This window comes from Anomaloglossus baeobatrachus, chromosome 1 (assembly GCF_048569485.1).
Source record: "Anomaloglossus baeobatrachus isolate aAnoBae1 chromosome 1, aAnoBae1.hap1, whole genome shotgun sequence".
NCBI classification, from domain to species: Eukaryota; Metazoa; Chordata; class Amphibia; order Anura; family Aromobatidae; genus Anomaloglossus; species Anomaloglossus baeobatrachus.
Window position 1 is genome coordinate 612,029,269 of NC_134353.1, and position 14,144 is coordinate 612,043,412.

The 14,144-nt window shown below is 43.5% G+C and overlaps 1 protein-coding gene across 1 annotated transcript in view; it reads left to right on the plus strand.

Moving 5' to 3' along the window:
• Nucleotides 1-14,144, plus strand: part of DAPK1 (death associated protein kinase 1) — a 249,771-nt gene that overhangs the window by 182,764 nt on the left and 52,863 nt on the right. The window contains exons 12-16 of the mRNA XM_075318554.1: nt 6,112-6,231; nt 7,730-7,828; nt 7,945-8,043; nt 9,507-9,605; nt 11,930-12,127. Of these exons, the coding sequence (XP_075174669.1) occupies nt 6,112-6,231; nt 7,730-7,828; nt 7,945-8,043; nt 9,507-9,605; nt 11,930-12,127 (615 nt within the window). The remainder of the gene's footprint in view (nt 1-6,111; nt 6,232-7,729; nt 7,829-7,944; nt 8,044-9,506; nt 9,606-11,929; nt 12,128-14,144) is intronic.

Genomic DNA, 14,144 nt, shown 5'->3' on the forward strand with positions numbered 1-14,144 from the left:
AATGCACCCCACATCATCTCTCACACACACACACACAATTCACCCCAGATCATCTCATCTAACACACACACACACACACACACACACACACACACACACTGCACCCCACATCACCTCACACACACACACACAATGCACCCCACATCATCTCACACACACACACACACACACACACACACACACACAATGCACCCCACATCACCTCACACACACACACACACACACAATGCACCCCACATCACCTCACACACACACACACACAATGCACCCCACATCACCTCACACACACAATGCACCCCACATCACCTCTCACACACACACAATGCACCCCACATCACCTCTCACACACACACAGAGAATACAATGCACCCCCCATTACCCCTCCCCCCACATACAATACAATGCACCCCCCATTAACCCTCCCCCACACACAATACAATGCACCCCCCCATTAACCCTCCCCCACACACAATACAATGCACCCCCCCATTAACCCTCCCCCACACACAATACAATGCACCCCTCATTACCCTTCCCCACACAGAATACAATGCACCCCTCATTACCCTTCCCCACACAGAATACAATGCACCCTCCATTACCCTTCCCCACACACACAATACAACCCTCATCACCCCCTACACACACAAATTACACTGCCCCATCACTACACACTCCTCCCTCCCTCGGAATACAGTGCTTCTCCTCTGCCTGTCACAGAGCTGTGTCTCCTTCACAAATGTTCCCCGTTGTGTCCTCAGCCCCTCCTCACTCATCCCCATTAATTACACCTGTCTCTTCAGCTCCTTCATGGAGCGCTCGCTTCCTCTTGTCCCCTGTGTGGCGCCTGCAGCACTGTGATGACGTCAGCAAGGTGCTGATCTCATCACGTTGCTGCACGTCGGGGGCGGGGCCGGGTCCCGGCGCGCTGTTCAAATGTATTTATGTCTGAAAGATGCAAATACATTTGAATAGGAACGGAAAGAGGAAGCTGCGGTCATCGGCTCTGCTGCGCTCCTCTACACTGGGTGCATGCCGAGCACAGCACACAGCAGAGCCGACAGAGCACAGCGCGCTGCCTCCTGCTAGTGTGCCTGGCATGCACACAGTGTAGAGGAGCGCAGCGGGGACAGCAGATACAGCGGCGCACTACACCGTGCCCCTGCTTCTAGGGAGGGGGAGGGGAGGGGAGGGGGGGCAGCTGCCCGCCCCTCGCTGGGTACGGCCGCAGCACATAGCAGGGAGCATTTAGCACACCTGACCCCGGAAGTACAAGCGGCCTCTGGTACTTCCGGTGTCAATCAGCGTCCTGTGCCCGCAGTTTGTTTTTTTTTTGTTTGTGCCCGTCTGCCCCGCCTATAATCCGGCCCTGGTCCCCCGGCTCAGGCTCTGCTGCGAGCGTGAGCCGGGTGTCATGCGACTGTAACCCGATCTTGCGATCGGGTCACAGCTGTGAAGCTGAGTGCAGGCGCTGCGGAGGAGAGGGAGGGGTTAATCCTCCCATCTCCTCCACTGTCAGCCTGTGCGTAGATCGCACTGCACTGGGATAACATCCAAGTGCAGTCCGATGTATCACTCGCATCCATTCACTTGAATGGGTGCGAGAGATACGGCGGTAGCAGCAAAACGCAGCATGCTGCCGCTTTTCTTGCATCCAGAATCTGGATGCGAGAAAAGCTGACCAACAGCTCAACCTCATTGCCTAACATTGGTCAGAGTGCAATGCGAGAATTTCTCGCATTGCACTCGTCCGATTTTCACGCTCGTGTGAGCGTACCCTTACACTTGTAATTTCAGGTCCTTTAAGGTCATGTGACTAATCATGTGATCTGAAAGGTCCATCAGTTAATTAAGTAGAAAGTCTTTCAGATGCTCAACCGCTGCGGTTTATGTTCAGGTCTCGATCCGGAAAGATGTGGTAATGTATAGTGTGTAAGTGTAACTGGGCATGAAGCACAGCTGTGTATTCAAGTGTAATTGGGCATGTTGCACAACTGTGTATGCAAGCATAACTGGGCATGTTGCTCAACTTTGTATGTAAGTGTAACTGGGCATGTAGCACAGTTGTGTTAGTAAGTGTAACTGGGCATGTAGCACAGTTGTGTTAGTAAGTGTAACTGGGCAAGCTGCAGAGCTTTGCATATAATAAAACAGAGCTGTGCATAAGGCCTCTCTCCCACTTGCTTTATCTTATTGTGCTCATCCGTATTAAACGCATCAGATTGCACTCTAACTAATGTTAACCAATAAGGCGGTGTTATTCTCTCCATCTTCTCCTCACTTGTGATCCCATATGCGAGAGATTCAACCCAGTTCACATTTATCTTGAGCACAGAGTGCTTACATCAGTTTTCCATGTACAGTAAATCTCTGAAGTGCGTGATTCAGACGGAAGTGCTAGCGGAAGATTCTCTATAATGAGGCAGATGGAGTCACATTGAACTCAGTCTGTGCTATGATCTGGTGGTCTGTCAGTGGTGCATAAAAGCGTGGTCGACCACAGTTTTGTGCCCTTCTGAAAAGGACAACACTGAACTGAGGCCAGACGGAGTCCAGAGTAACTTTGTTGCCTCATTGTGTGTCATCGTCATTTGAAGATTTAGATGGAAACTCTGTAATCGTCCGCATAGAGCATGGGATAAATGGTGATACCAAATTTCATGTAAACTGTACCCAATAAAAGCTTCAACTCAATCCACCAAAAAAAGAAATCCCACTCTGGTTCATCATCTGTAAACAGAAATATAGGGGGCTTCCACATTACTGGTAGCAGAAAATCTCTGGTAAACTGCTAGGAAAAAAAAAAGATCCAGCAAAATTTGTCCTCCCAAATCCGAATGCCCTTCTCCTTTTGAGTAGCACAGTGTGCCAAACCATATATAGCATCCACATGATTGGCATTTCTGTAGTGAGGAATGTACTGGGCAAGACGATGACAGATTTGCATTTTTCACTCAATTTTTCATTGCTGCTTGTTTCTGGAAAACACCATGGAGTCAAAATCGTCACTACACCTGTAGATAAATTCCTAGAGGAGCGACATTTTCAAAATGGGGTCACTTGAGGGAGAATTCGGGTCTTTTGGCACCTGGGGAATCTATATGGAGTCCACAAACTATTTTAGGGGAAACTCCACAATGAGAAACCTTACCCCTTAGATCATTGTGAAAATGAGAAATTGCTGATAAACTTTGAACCCTTCTAACTTCCTAACAAAAGAAAAAAAAATGTTTAAAAAATGGTGCTGATATAAAGTAAACCTGTGGGAAATGTTATTTATTAACTATTTTGTGTGACACAACTTTCTGGTTTGAGGACCTAAATATTAAAGTTCAAAAATGTCTAAATTTTTCAAAATTTCCCATATTTTCACAAATGCTTAAATAAATAAATAGTTGCAAATAAATGCAATAAATTTATAATTCTAAGTTTCCCATTAATATACAATATATCATGGAAACAGTCTCAGAATTGCGCTGCAGCGTTCCAGAGTTATAACCACATAAAGTGACACTGGTCAGAATTGAAAAAAATGGCCTGGTCAGGAGGGAGAAAACAGGCTGGGGTGAAGGGGTTAAGAACTTGTGACAACCCCTTTTAACTCAGACTTACAGAAACCATACAAATGATGAGTTGGAACACTATTATTCTGCGCAAATAATTTCCTTATTTCACAAAATCATCCAATTTTCATCCAGGAAACAGACGCTTTATCATCAGCTTTGCCGTTTGTTTGCCATTCGTGTGACATTTGTTTTTATACATTAGCAGTCGATACAATTTACAAGCCCAAAAACGGTTTCCCATGTTTCTGGCTTTTCACACCACACGGAATTGAAGAACCATTTCCAGGTGTTAATCCCTGGCCTTGCTTCCTATTGTCTTTATCGTTCATGCATGAGTTTAGGAAAGATTAGAATTATGGCGAGGCACAATCTGCCAAATGCAGCATCACTGGATATTGATTTTTTTTTTTAATAAAGTATAGCCTATAAATTTACAGAGCCAAAAAACCTAAAACTGAATTTTTTTTTTTTTGAGGGCAAGCTACTGTATTATGTGCCTAAGGGTACGCTCACACGAGCGTGAAAATCGGACGAGTGCAATGCGAGAAATTCTCGCATTGCACTCTGACCAATGTTAGGCAATGAGGTTGAGCTGTTGGTCAGCTTTTCTCGCATCCAGATTCTGGATGCGAGAAAAGCGGCAGCATGCTGCGTTTTGCTGCTACCGCCGTATCTCTCGCACCCATTCAAGTGAATGGATGCGAGAGATACATCGGACTGTACTCGGATGTTATCCCAGTGCAGTGCGATCTACGCACAGGCTGACAGTGGAGGAGATGGGAGGATTAACCCCTCCCTCTCTTCCGCAGCGCCTGCACTCAGCTTCACAGCTGTGACCCGATCACAAGATCGGGTTACAGTCGCATGACACCCGGCTCAAGCTCGCAGCAGAGCCTGAGCCGGGGGACATTAGCATATCGCATCGGATGCCATACGCTCGTGTGAGTCCAGCCTTATTCTTTAAAAGGGACCTGAACCTGGCAGGCTTCTTTCCACCCTCTGCCCTGGAATGACCAGTCTCTCCCTGTGCACTTTCTATAGAGAGGGGAGTGGGCAGGGAGAGGTCGCCGTGGACCCACCAGTCTGACTAGTCTTCCTTATAGCTCGGTCTTGCAGGTGTGACACTGTCTTTTAAAGGGGTTTTCCAATCTGCAAAATGCTATCCCAATATGTATTGGGAATAACAATAATCGAAAATACCTACAATTAGAAATGTAGTATAGTTCTTCTGATTAGCCATGTTGCTTACCTCCTGTGCAGTGCATTGCAGCCCTGTGCAGTGCATTGCAGCAGCTTAGGTATACATGGTTATGACCATTCATATAGTGACAGTTAGTTGCAAGTGGACATAACTATGGATACCTATGCTGCTGTATTGCCCTGCACCTGAGGTAAGCGACCTAGAAAAGTACTATAGTTATCCTGATTCGCTAATTGCATTTATTTGTTAATATTATTACGCCTACTACATATTGGGATAGAATTTTGGAGATTGGAATACCCCTTTAATGATCAAACTACAGAGAGTTTGTTTGTAGTCTGTTACCATAGAGACACAACTGCATAGTAGGTAAACACACAAAACCATAGGATAGTGGTGAGTAAGAATACCTGCAACATTGCTTCATTTTAGCAATTCATTGTAGCAATAACAATGGTTTGTTAACTCATAATACAGAACACATGATACATTTAATACATGGTATAACACTAGACTATTCCACAGGACATTCATACATTGAATAATCAACACTTTAGGTTTTTGTTTTCCTAAAGGACACATCCTTTCAGGTGTATGGACAGGGATTGCAGTCTGTCCGTGGTCTGCTAATTCGAGAGAACACTGCATATTGTTGTTATCACTTTAACTAGATAACACAATTATTACTTATACTGCATCATACCATCATGGGGCTCTGCCTTGGAAACACTGGTCAGTGCATAATGAGAAGGGATTGAAATCTGAAGGTTTTCCACATCTTTATTGAAACTGTATTTTTATCTCAGCCATTCGTAGGTTGGGGGGGGGAGTAGTGGGAAATACAGAAGTAGCCGTGTGTGTGTGTGTGTGTGTGTGTGTGTGTGTGTGTGTGTGTGTGTGTGTGTGTGTGTGTGTGTGTTGTATATATTCCCATTAAGGCCATGGATAACTAAAAATGGGAAAAACCCTTTTAAATTTTGCAACAACTAAACCTGTCATTGATTGATGCTACCTGGACCATGAATCAGGGCCTGGTTGTGCGATTACAGCCAGGCATGTTTTACTCTAAAACTCTGTGGCATATCTGAAGACACTTGGTAGAAGATCTGGCCGGACCTATAGGGTGAGACCTGATTAATCTGATGTAGACCCTGTCGACTTTCCCCTCCCTGCTCCAGGTGATTGACAGGCCACTCGTATGTACATAGGCAGTCAACTGGATTGAGAAGGCCAAAAGCCACCAGACTAGTCAGCGTTCTCGCTGTAGTCCCACCACCTTTTCAAATCCTCTTTCCTGGAACACTGCAGCGATGATAATACTTAATCTAACCTTGTTACCGTCAGGATGAAGAGGATTCCTTTGTGATGAAGGCCATCATCCATGCCATAAATGATGACAACGTTCCAGGTTTACAGCATCTTCTGGGATCTTTGGCAAACTATGATGTAAACCAGCCAAACAAGGTAGTGTGCCCTCCTCCTACAAATTACTATAATGCCCAAATAATTGTGATGTCCTGCTAAACATCTGCAGACAATCAGTAGGGAAAGACCTGCCAGCTTTATTGCCTTGTGTTATTTAACAAAACACGGCTACTTTTTACCAGCGTTTGATAAGTAGGTCACTTGCAGTATTGTTTAGGATTGTTTTACACCACATTTTAGTAACTTTTGAAAGCTACGTATTTTATATTGCAAACAAAAAACCTGATCAGGTGTTAAACTGATGCAAAGAATGCAATTTAAAGCAAGTATATCCGTTTTCTTTTGACGTTGCATCTGTTTGCATCCGGGTTACAAAAGATCTGTTTCTTTTTAAATCACAAGATAAGTATCAGGATATTATATGACTTATTATGAAAAAACCAAAGCAATTGTATATTGGTATACGTCTTAAATAGACTGCAATGTTTAAAAAAAAACAAAAAAAAAAAAAACAGATGAAAAATGGATCAATATTTTGAGGATGAAAAAGCTAAATAGACTGCATTTTTTTCCTTTTAACAAAAACAAACAAAAACAAAAAAAACTGATTAAGGCCCTGTGCGCACACTGCTTTTTTTTTTTTTTTTGCTGCGCTTTTGGTGCAGAATTGTTGCAGTTTGTATTCATAAGCTTCATGCAGTCCTTCCCCAGTCTGTGAGAAATCAGAAATGGTGTGCGCATGTTGCTTCTTTTTTCCTTACAGGTTTTGCTGCAGTTTTTCTGCAGCAAAAAGAAGCAGCATGTCACTTCCTTTCTGCATTTTCCCGTGTTTTGTCTTTGATAATGATTAAACAATGCGGAGACAAAACCGTAATGCATGTATTTTTTTTTGGGTGCATTTTTCGCCGGAGAAACAAATCTTCAGTGGGCGCACATCACCTTAGGCTATGTGCACATGCTGCAGATTTGGTGCAGAAATTTTCTGCATGAAATCTGCACCACACCCCAAAAAACGCATGCGTGTTCGGTGCGTTTTTGTGGCATGCATTATTCTAATGAAGTGAATGGGTGTGGAAGGGCTAAAAAAGCGCCCCAACAATTGACATGCTGCAGATTACCTTCTACACCAAATCTGCAAGGAAAAAAATAAGCAACGTGCACACAGCACTTCAGAATTCTCATTGACTTTGCTGGCATAAACATAGACGTGCAGATTTGGGGCCAAAAAAAGCGTGTGGTGCGCACAAGGCCTAAAACAGATACCCAGTTTATTTAACATATATTTTTCCCAGTACATTCTAAATTAAATCACCTTTATCTGTTTAAATCCGTTTTGTTTTGTTTTATTAGTACAAATACACTTGTCAAATGCACCCAGAAATGCCATGTGAAACAGGCGTTAATAATGCGGAGGGAGTTTTCACCAGTCCTTTAGAGACTATTTTAAGAAAATAGCGTGATTTTCTTGTAGGAATAGCAATATAGAAACATGCAGGATTTTTTCTTTTTTTAATCCTTCTTCATCCCTTTGTTTCAGCATGGCACCCCTCCACTATTAATAGCTGCTGGCTGTGGAAACATTCAGATGCTGGAATTGCTAATTAAGCGTGGCGCACATGTTGATGTGCAGGATAAGGTCTGCATGTTTTCATTTTCTTATGTATTGCACATTATATGTGCATCTTTAGCATATATGCAAGGTATATATGGGTCCCTGCCTTACTAAACCTTTTTTTTTTTTTATTCATTTAGGCTGGATCCAATGCACTTTACTGGGCCTCCCGGCATGGCCACGTTGAGACATTAAAATTCCTTCATCAGAACAAGTGTCCGCTAGATATTAAGGATAAGGTGAGGTTTTTGCTTAAAATTACACAACAGATTTCCAAATCTGCAGCCACACATACTGTTGTGGAATTGTCACTTATTGCCACATATTTCCTTTGCAGTGGTGAAATGTGTAGCAATCCCACATGCACCATCTCCACTATCCTACATGTTTAAACAGGGGTTAAAATTGAATTCCGGTGAAATTGGAAAGTACTTGTAAAAACAAACTTCTTTGTAGTTAACCTATTAAAAATTCTCTCCGTTCTCAATGACAGAGTGATTTTTAATCTTATTGTTTATGGCTCATTGCCTAAAGCTGGGTTCACACATAGCGACGCAGCAGCGATCACAAAGGGCGACCTGACCTTATCAGGATCGCTGCTGCGTCGTTACATGGTCGCTGGTGAGCTGTCAAACAGGCAGATCTCACCAGCGACCAGTGACCAGCCCCCAGCCATCAGCGACACATGGAAGTGCTTGGTAACTAAGATAAATATCGGGTAACCAAGGAAAGCACTTCTCTTGGTTACCCGATATTTAGCTTAGTTACTAGCGTCCGCCTCTCTCGCTGCCAGTGCCGGCTCCCCGTTCCCTGCTCTCCCAGCCAGAGTACACATCGGGTTAATTACCCGATGTGTACTCCAGCTACGTATATGCAGGGAACAGGGAGCCGGCACTGGCAGCGTGAGAGCGGCAGACGCTAGTAACTAATGTAAATATCGGGTAACCAAGGAAAGGGCTTCCCTTGGTTACAGCTTACCGGAGGCTGCCAGAAGCCGTCTCCGTGCTCCCTGCTCGCTTCAGTTCGTCACTCTCTCGCTGTCACACACAGTGATGTGTGCTTTACAGCGGGAGCGCGACAAGCAAAAAATGAAGCAGGACATTCAGCAATGAGCGGCGACCTCACAGCAGGGTCCAGCTCATTGCTGGATGTCACACACAGCGACAGCAACAGGACGACACTGCTACGTCACAGAAAATGGTGACTTAGCAGCGACGCCGTTGTCGCTGTGTGTGACACCACCTTAAATTACCAATCATTGCTGCAGTCTAGCAGCGGAGGCTGGACATGCTCTTTGCAATAAAGCTTGTAAGCACTGCTCTAAAGCCGCTACATTGCTGTGGCACATTGTTAGCTCCCGATCTCAACCGGCTTCAGTGCAGCTGTGCTCTTTCAGTATTACAGAAGGGGTTAATAAGCAGTAAATGGCAAAATTGCTAGTATTTAAATACACTATCACAGTACCCATTTCTGAAGATGGGAATAGCCATTGCTTATTGACCGATTAAATCCTAGATTTGGAAATGATGGAAGACCTTACGATGATTGAACGTTAATGTTTAAAAGCTCTGCCATCTCTTCTTCTATATATAGTCCTCGTAAGTGGCCATTAGAGTAGATTTGATTAATCGCTGTTCTCAGCAGTCCTACAATCTGTTCTTCCCCAATTCCGCTTATATACACTTTCTTTTCTCCCTATAAGTCAGGAGAAACCGCCCTTCATGTTGCAGCTCGATATGGACACGTGGAAGTTATACAGTACCTGTGCAGCATTGGATCAAATCCAGATATTCAGGATAAGGTGAGAGTGTCTAGAAAACATGTAGAATACACCAGACAAATTCAGCCATTTAAATGGAAACTTGTTCACAAAAGATCAATGTCTGCTGAGCACACTGATATAATGTTTATTGGCAGCTCCCAACGCCAATCCATTAGTAAATAGCGTGAAAGATAAGGATCAAGCATGTTATGATAAACATGTTAAGGATTCAGACAGCATTGAATGTCCGAGCCAGAAAGGACGGAAGAGGTAGCTCTAGCCATACGTGTGTTAGTGAATGTTTATGGACAGGTCTAAATGTCCCTGTTCTTTATTAATCATTTTTAGTTTTATAGGCTTTTTTTGTTGTTTTTGTTTTGTGCTTCCTGCAACTCAAAGTTCCAGTTTCTCTTCTTTTTTGCACTGTGTATGGAAATCTAGTCTTATTAGCCAAGGGGGCATGACTCCCAAGAAAATGCCCACATTGAAGAGTTGAGGACTAGAGATGAGCAAGGTTCGGTTCACAGGGCACATTCAAACCTTAGATAAGGCTCAGTTTATGACCCTGACTTGACCCAAACCTCAATGGAAGTCAATAATAGGGCTGTTTGTGTCTACGCCCACATGCAGCCAGCCATAAGCAGAACACTTCCGTGGGCAGAGTTTCTCAATTTTTTTTTGTTTCTGCATATTACATCTGATCACGCTGATTTTACACCAAGAGCGAGCCGTACAAACACTACACGCAGCTGAGCATCACTCATATACCCAAGCTGCTCGCTTGAGTGGTTTGCACTCGTAACTCACTCGAACCTCGAACCCCAAACTTTGTATTTTTGGAAGTCTGTATCCAAAACTCAGGTTCGCTCATCTCTATTCAGATCCATGACCCTTTGGCTAACGAGTCTAGATTTGTATACGAGGTAAAGGGGGCCATATATCAGAAATGTAGGAGCACAAGAACAAAAACCCACCTGATTCAAAATCCCGCCATATGAGCAATATGGCTGAAGCCTAAACTGCTGCACACAGAGAAGTACCTAGTATAGGGCCTAGGGATCGTCTTCTATCTTCTACTGTCCTGGCTACATATTGTGTCCTTTGTACAGAGATGTTCTTGCCTAGAAGTGCTATTTATAAGGAAGAATTTATCTGTAGATACAACATCTAATAGAAGATGCCACAGTAATTCTGCTTTTTTTTCTGTTAAATGTGTATGAAATCCAATAGAAAAGCACCTGTGTATGCTTTGTCATTAACTTACAGGCCTATCAGAGGTGCAACTAGGACCTATACACTCCAATTCAGTATATGTGTGTATATATATATATATGTATATGTATATGTGTATGTGTATATATATATATATATATATATATATATATATATATATATATATATATATATATATATATATATATATATATATAATATATATATGTATATGTATAATATATATGTATATGTATATAATATGCATGCATGCATATATACACACACACACGCATACACGCACGCACACACACACATGCATACATACATAGTCGTAGGAGACCTCAAGGCTGGAGGAATGTAATAGGATTTTTTGCTTTCTGGCTAGCAAACCATGACCATATACCGGGTCATAAAGAGTTCCGGTACTGTGATTTGTGTACCTGCAACAACTGGTACTAAACAGGCAATTGTATACCATAGCTCCAGTTAAATTGATCACGTTGGTATGTATCCTGCCAGAAGAAGAGTTAATGTTCGTATACGTGAGCAATCTTCCTCCTACACCACCTTTGTCTTTTTACAGCGAAGCTGTCACTGATTATTTAATTTTATGTCTACAAGATCAAATTGCCCCTTGGATGCTGCAGAGGGAATATGCACTTTCCAGATCAGAGATGTGTTTGCAAAAGATATCACTCGTCAATTTCTGCTTAAATACGGGACCTAGAGCACTATGAGTGGGAGACACAGGCCATTTCCATCACAAATTGCTCTACACAAAGAGACACCATGAATCAAGCTTGATGCTATTATACGCTGTTGAAAGAAGCACAGGAGATCTTTTTACTAAACATTTTCCACGCAAATGTCTCTTTAGCTTCCTTGCAGTGCTTTAAACAATCCAGTTGTGTCACAGAGCGCTTTTCTATGCAGAGCATAATGTGCGGCACGATTTCTGGAGTAATTGTGTAACGACATATATAATGCGTGCCTACATATAGCAGTATCGCAGCAGCTCGTTCTTCCTACTGCCACGTGAATACTTGTACACTTATACAGGGAGGCACTCATGTCAGATAGCAAAACGGCACTGTGAGATGGAATTCAATAACCGATATCGCTTCTTTTCCCTGGTGTGCCCTTTGTAGGAAGAAGAGACCCCTCTGCATTGTGCTGCCTGGCATGGGTACTACCCTGTGGCCAGAGCCTTGTGCCAGGCTGGCTGCAATGTTAACATTCGCAACAGGGAAGGAGAAACTCCGCTCCTGACAGCCTCAGCAAGAGGATACCATGATATTGTGGAATGCTTGACTGAACATGGAGCTGACCTTGATGCGACAGACAAGGTGAATGGTTCCCGTTGTCACAAATTACACGTACGCTCAAGGGCCATTTATGTGTATAAAGTACATCTCGGATGCCTAATCGGCAGCTAGAAACCTGCAATTCCTCATAGTTGAGTCCTGGTAGTAAAATATACAAGAGACTGAGCGGTGGGATATAAATTCTGTGCCTTGCCCGTGATTTACACCTATTTAGTACAGTGCAGAATACTCTTTAATATTAGACAACTGGACAAATAATTGGATACAGTTCCAATCTTTTTTTATTCTCTGTAGGATTTCATATAAAATGGGAATCAGAACACATTATAGGTGCAAAAATGCCATTTTTATTCTCTGATCAAAAAATGGCTGATTTTGCATACTTGTGTGAACATGGGCCTAAGGCTTAATTCTGCTGTTGTAATGCTGTATTATGTAGGGTGTTACTGAAGGAAGCAGCCACTTCCATGCCCCCTGGGAAGAACTACAGGTTTCAGCAATTTAAGCTATTATAGCCTTGCTGCACTTTTGCGAATCAGTCATACCATTATGATTCGGATACTGTGGTTGTAGCATTTTATCTGCTGGGTTCCTTCGCTATTCAGCAGCATGTTCCTAGGCTTAATAGCACTGGTCAGAATTGTTTGTTCACATTGTGCCCATAACATTAACCGTAGCAGCCCACTGAATTCTGATTTCTAAAGGTGGGCCGTAAATGTATTCATTTACCATAGTAATTGATAATATTGTACAATGTTATGAGGGAGGAAACTGCATATGAGGTCTATGTATGTCCTCTGCTCGATGGACAAGACCAATAATATCAATGCACTCAACTGTTTGACCATTGTGAGCAGTAAAAAATTTCCAGTATTTAAAGAGAAAAAGATTTATTACAAAATATCTTACAAATATCACAAATGGACTGATTATTGCCTTGGTAATACAGAAGTATCCAATCCTTGCAGAAATTCCTGAAAATTCTGCTTTGTGTGACCAGATAACACAGAGTAATCACTAGATAGATGAGGTGCTCCTGACACTTGGAATGGTAAAACGTGCAGAAATCTCCTGCCTGACCGGTGTATCAGCAATGACCTAGTGTGCGGCAATGCTGTCATTACATTCCTGCACGCTGTGTCATGTGTTATGGGTGTCATGATAGGTACTTTTAGGAGCACTGCTTGCTTATCTAGGTGAGTCACAAGTGGCCTCTTTGTATGCTTTTAATTACTCTGTTTACATTAAAGAGGCTCTATGAGTTTAGAAAAACAAACAGCACCACACTTGTCTTTGGGCCATGTCTGGTATTGCAGGCCAGCCCTATCCCCATTTGGATTGACCTGCAATACCAGACACATCCCAGAGACAACTGTGTCACTGTTAAGCAGCTATCTTAAGATACCGTCACACTAAGCGACACTCCAGCGATCCCACCAGCAACCTGACCTGGCAGGGATCGCTGGAGTGTCGCTACACGGGTTGCTGGTGAGCTGTCAAACAGGCAGAACTCACCAGCAACCAGCCCCCAGCCAGCAGCGACGCGTGGAAGTGATGCTGCGCTTGGTAACTAATCTAAATATCGGGTAACCAACCCGATATTTACCTTGGTTACCGGCGCACACGGCTTAGTGCTGGCTCCCTGCACTCCTAGCCAGAGTACACATCGGGTTAATTACCCGATGTGTAGTCTGGCTGTGTGTGCAGGGAGCCGACACTGGCAGCGTGAGAGCGGCGGACGCTGGTAACGAAGGTAAATATCTAGTAACCAAGGTAAGGGCTTCTTGGTTACCCGATATTTACATTGGTTACCAGCGTCCGCAGAAGCCGGCTCCCTGCTCACTGCACATTTAGTTGTTGCTGTCACACACAGCGATGTGTGCTTCACAGCGGGAGAGCAACAACTAAAAAATGGTCCAGGACATTCAGCAACAACCAGCGACCTCACAGCAGGGGCCAGGTTGTTGCTGGATGTCACACACAGCAACATCGCTAGCAACATCGCTGCTACGTCACAAAAGTCGTACCTCAGCAGCGA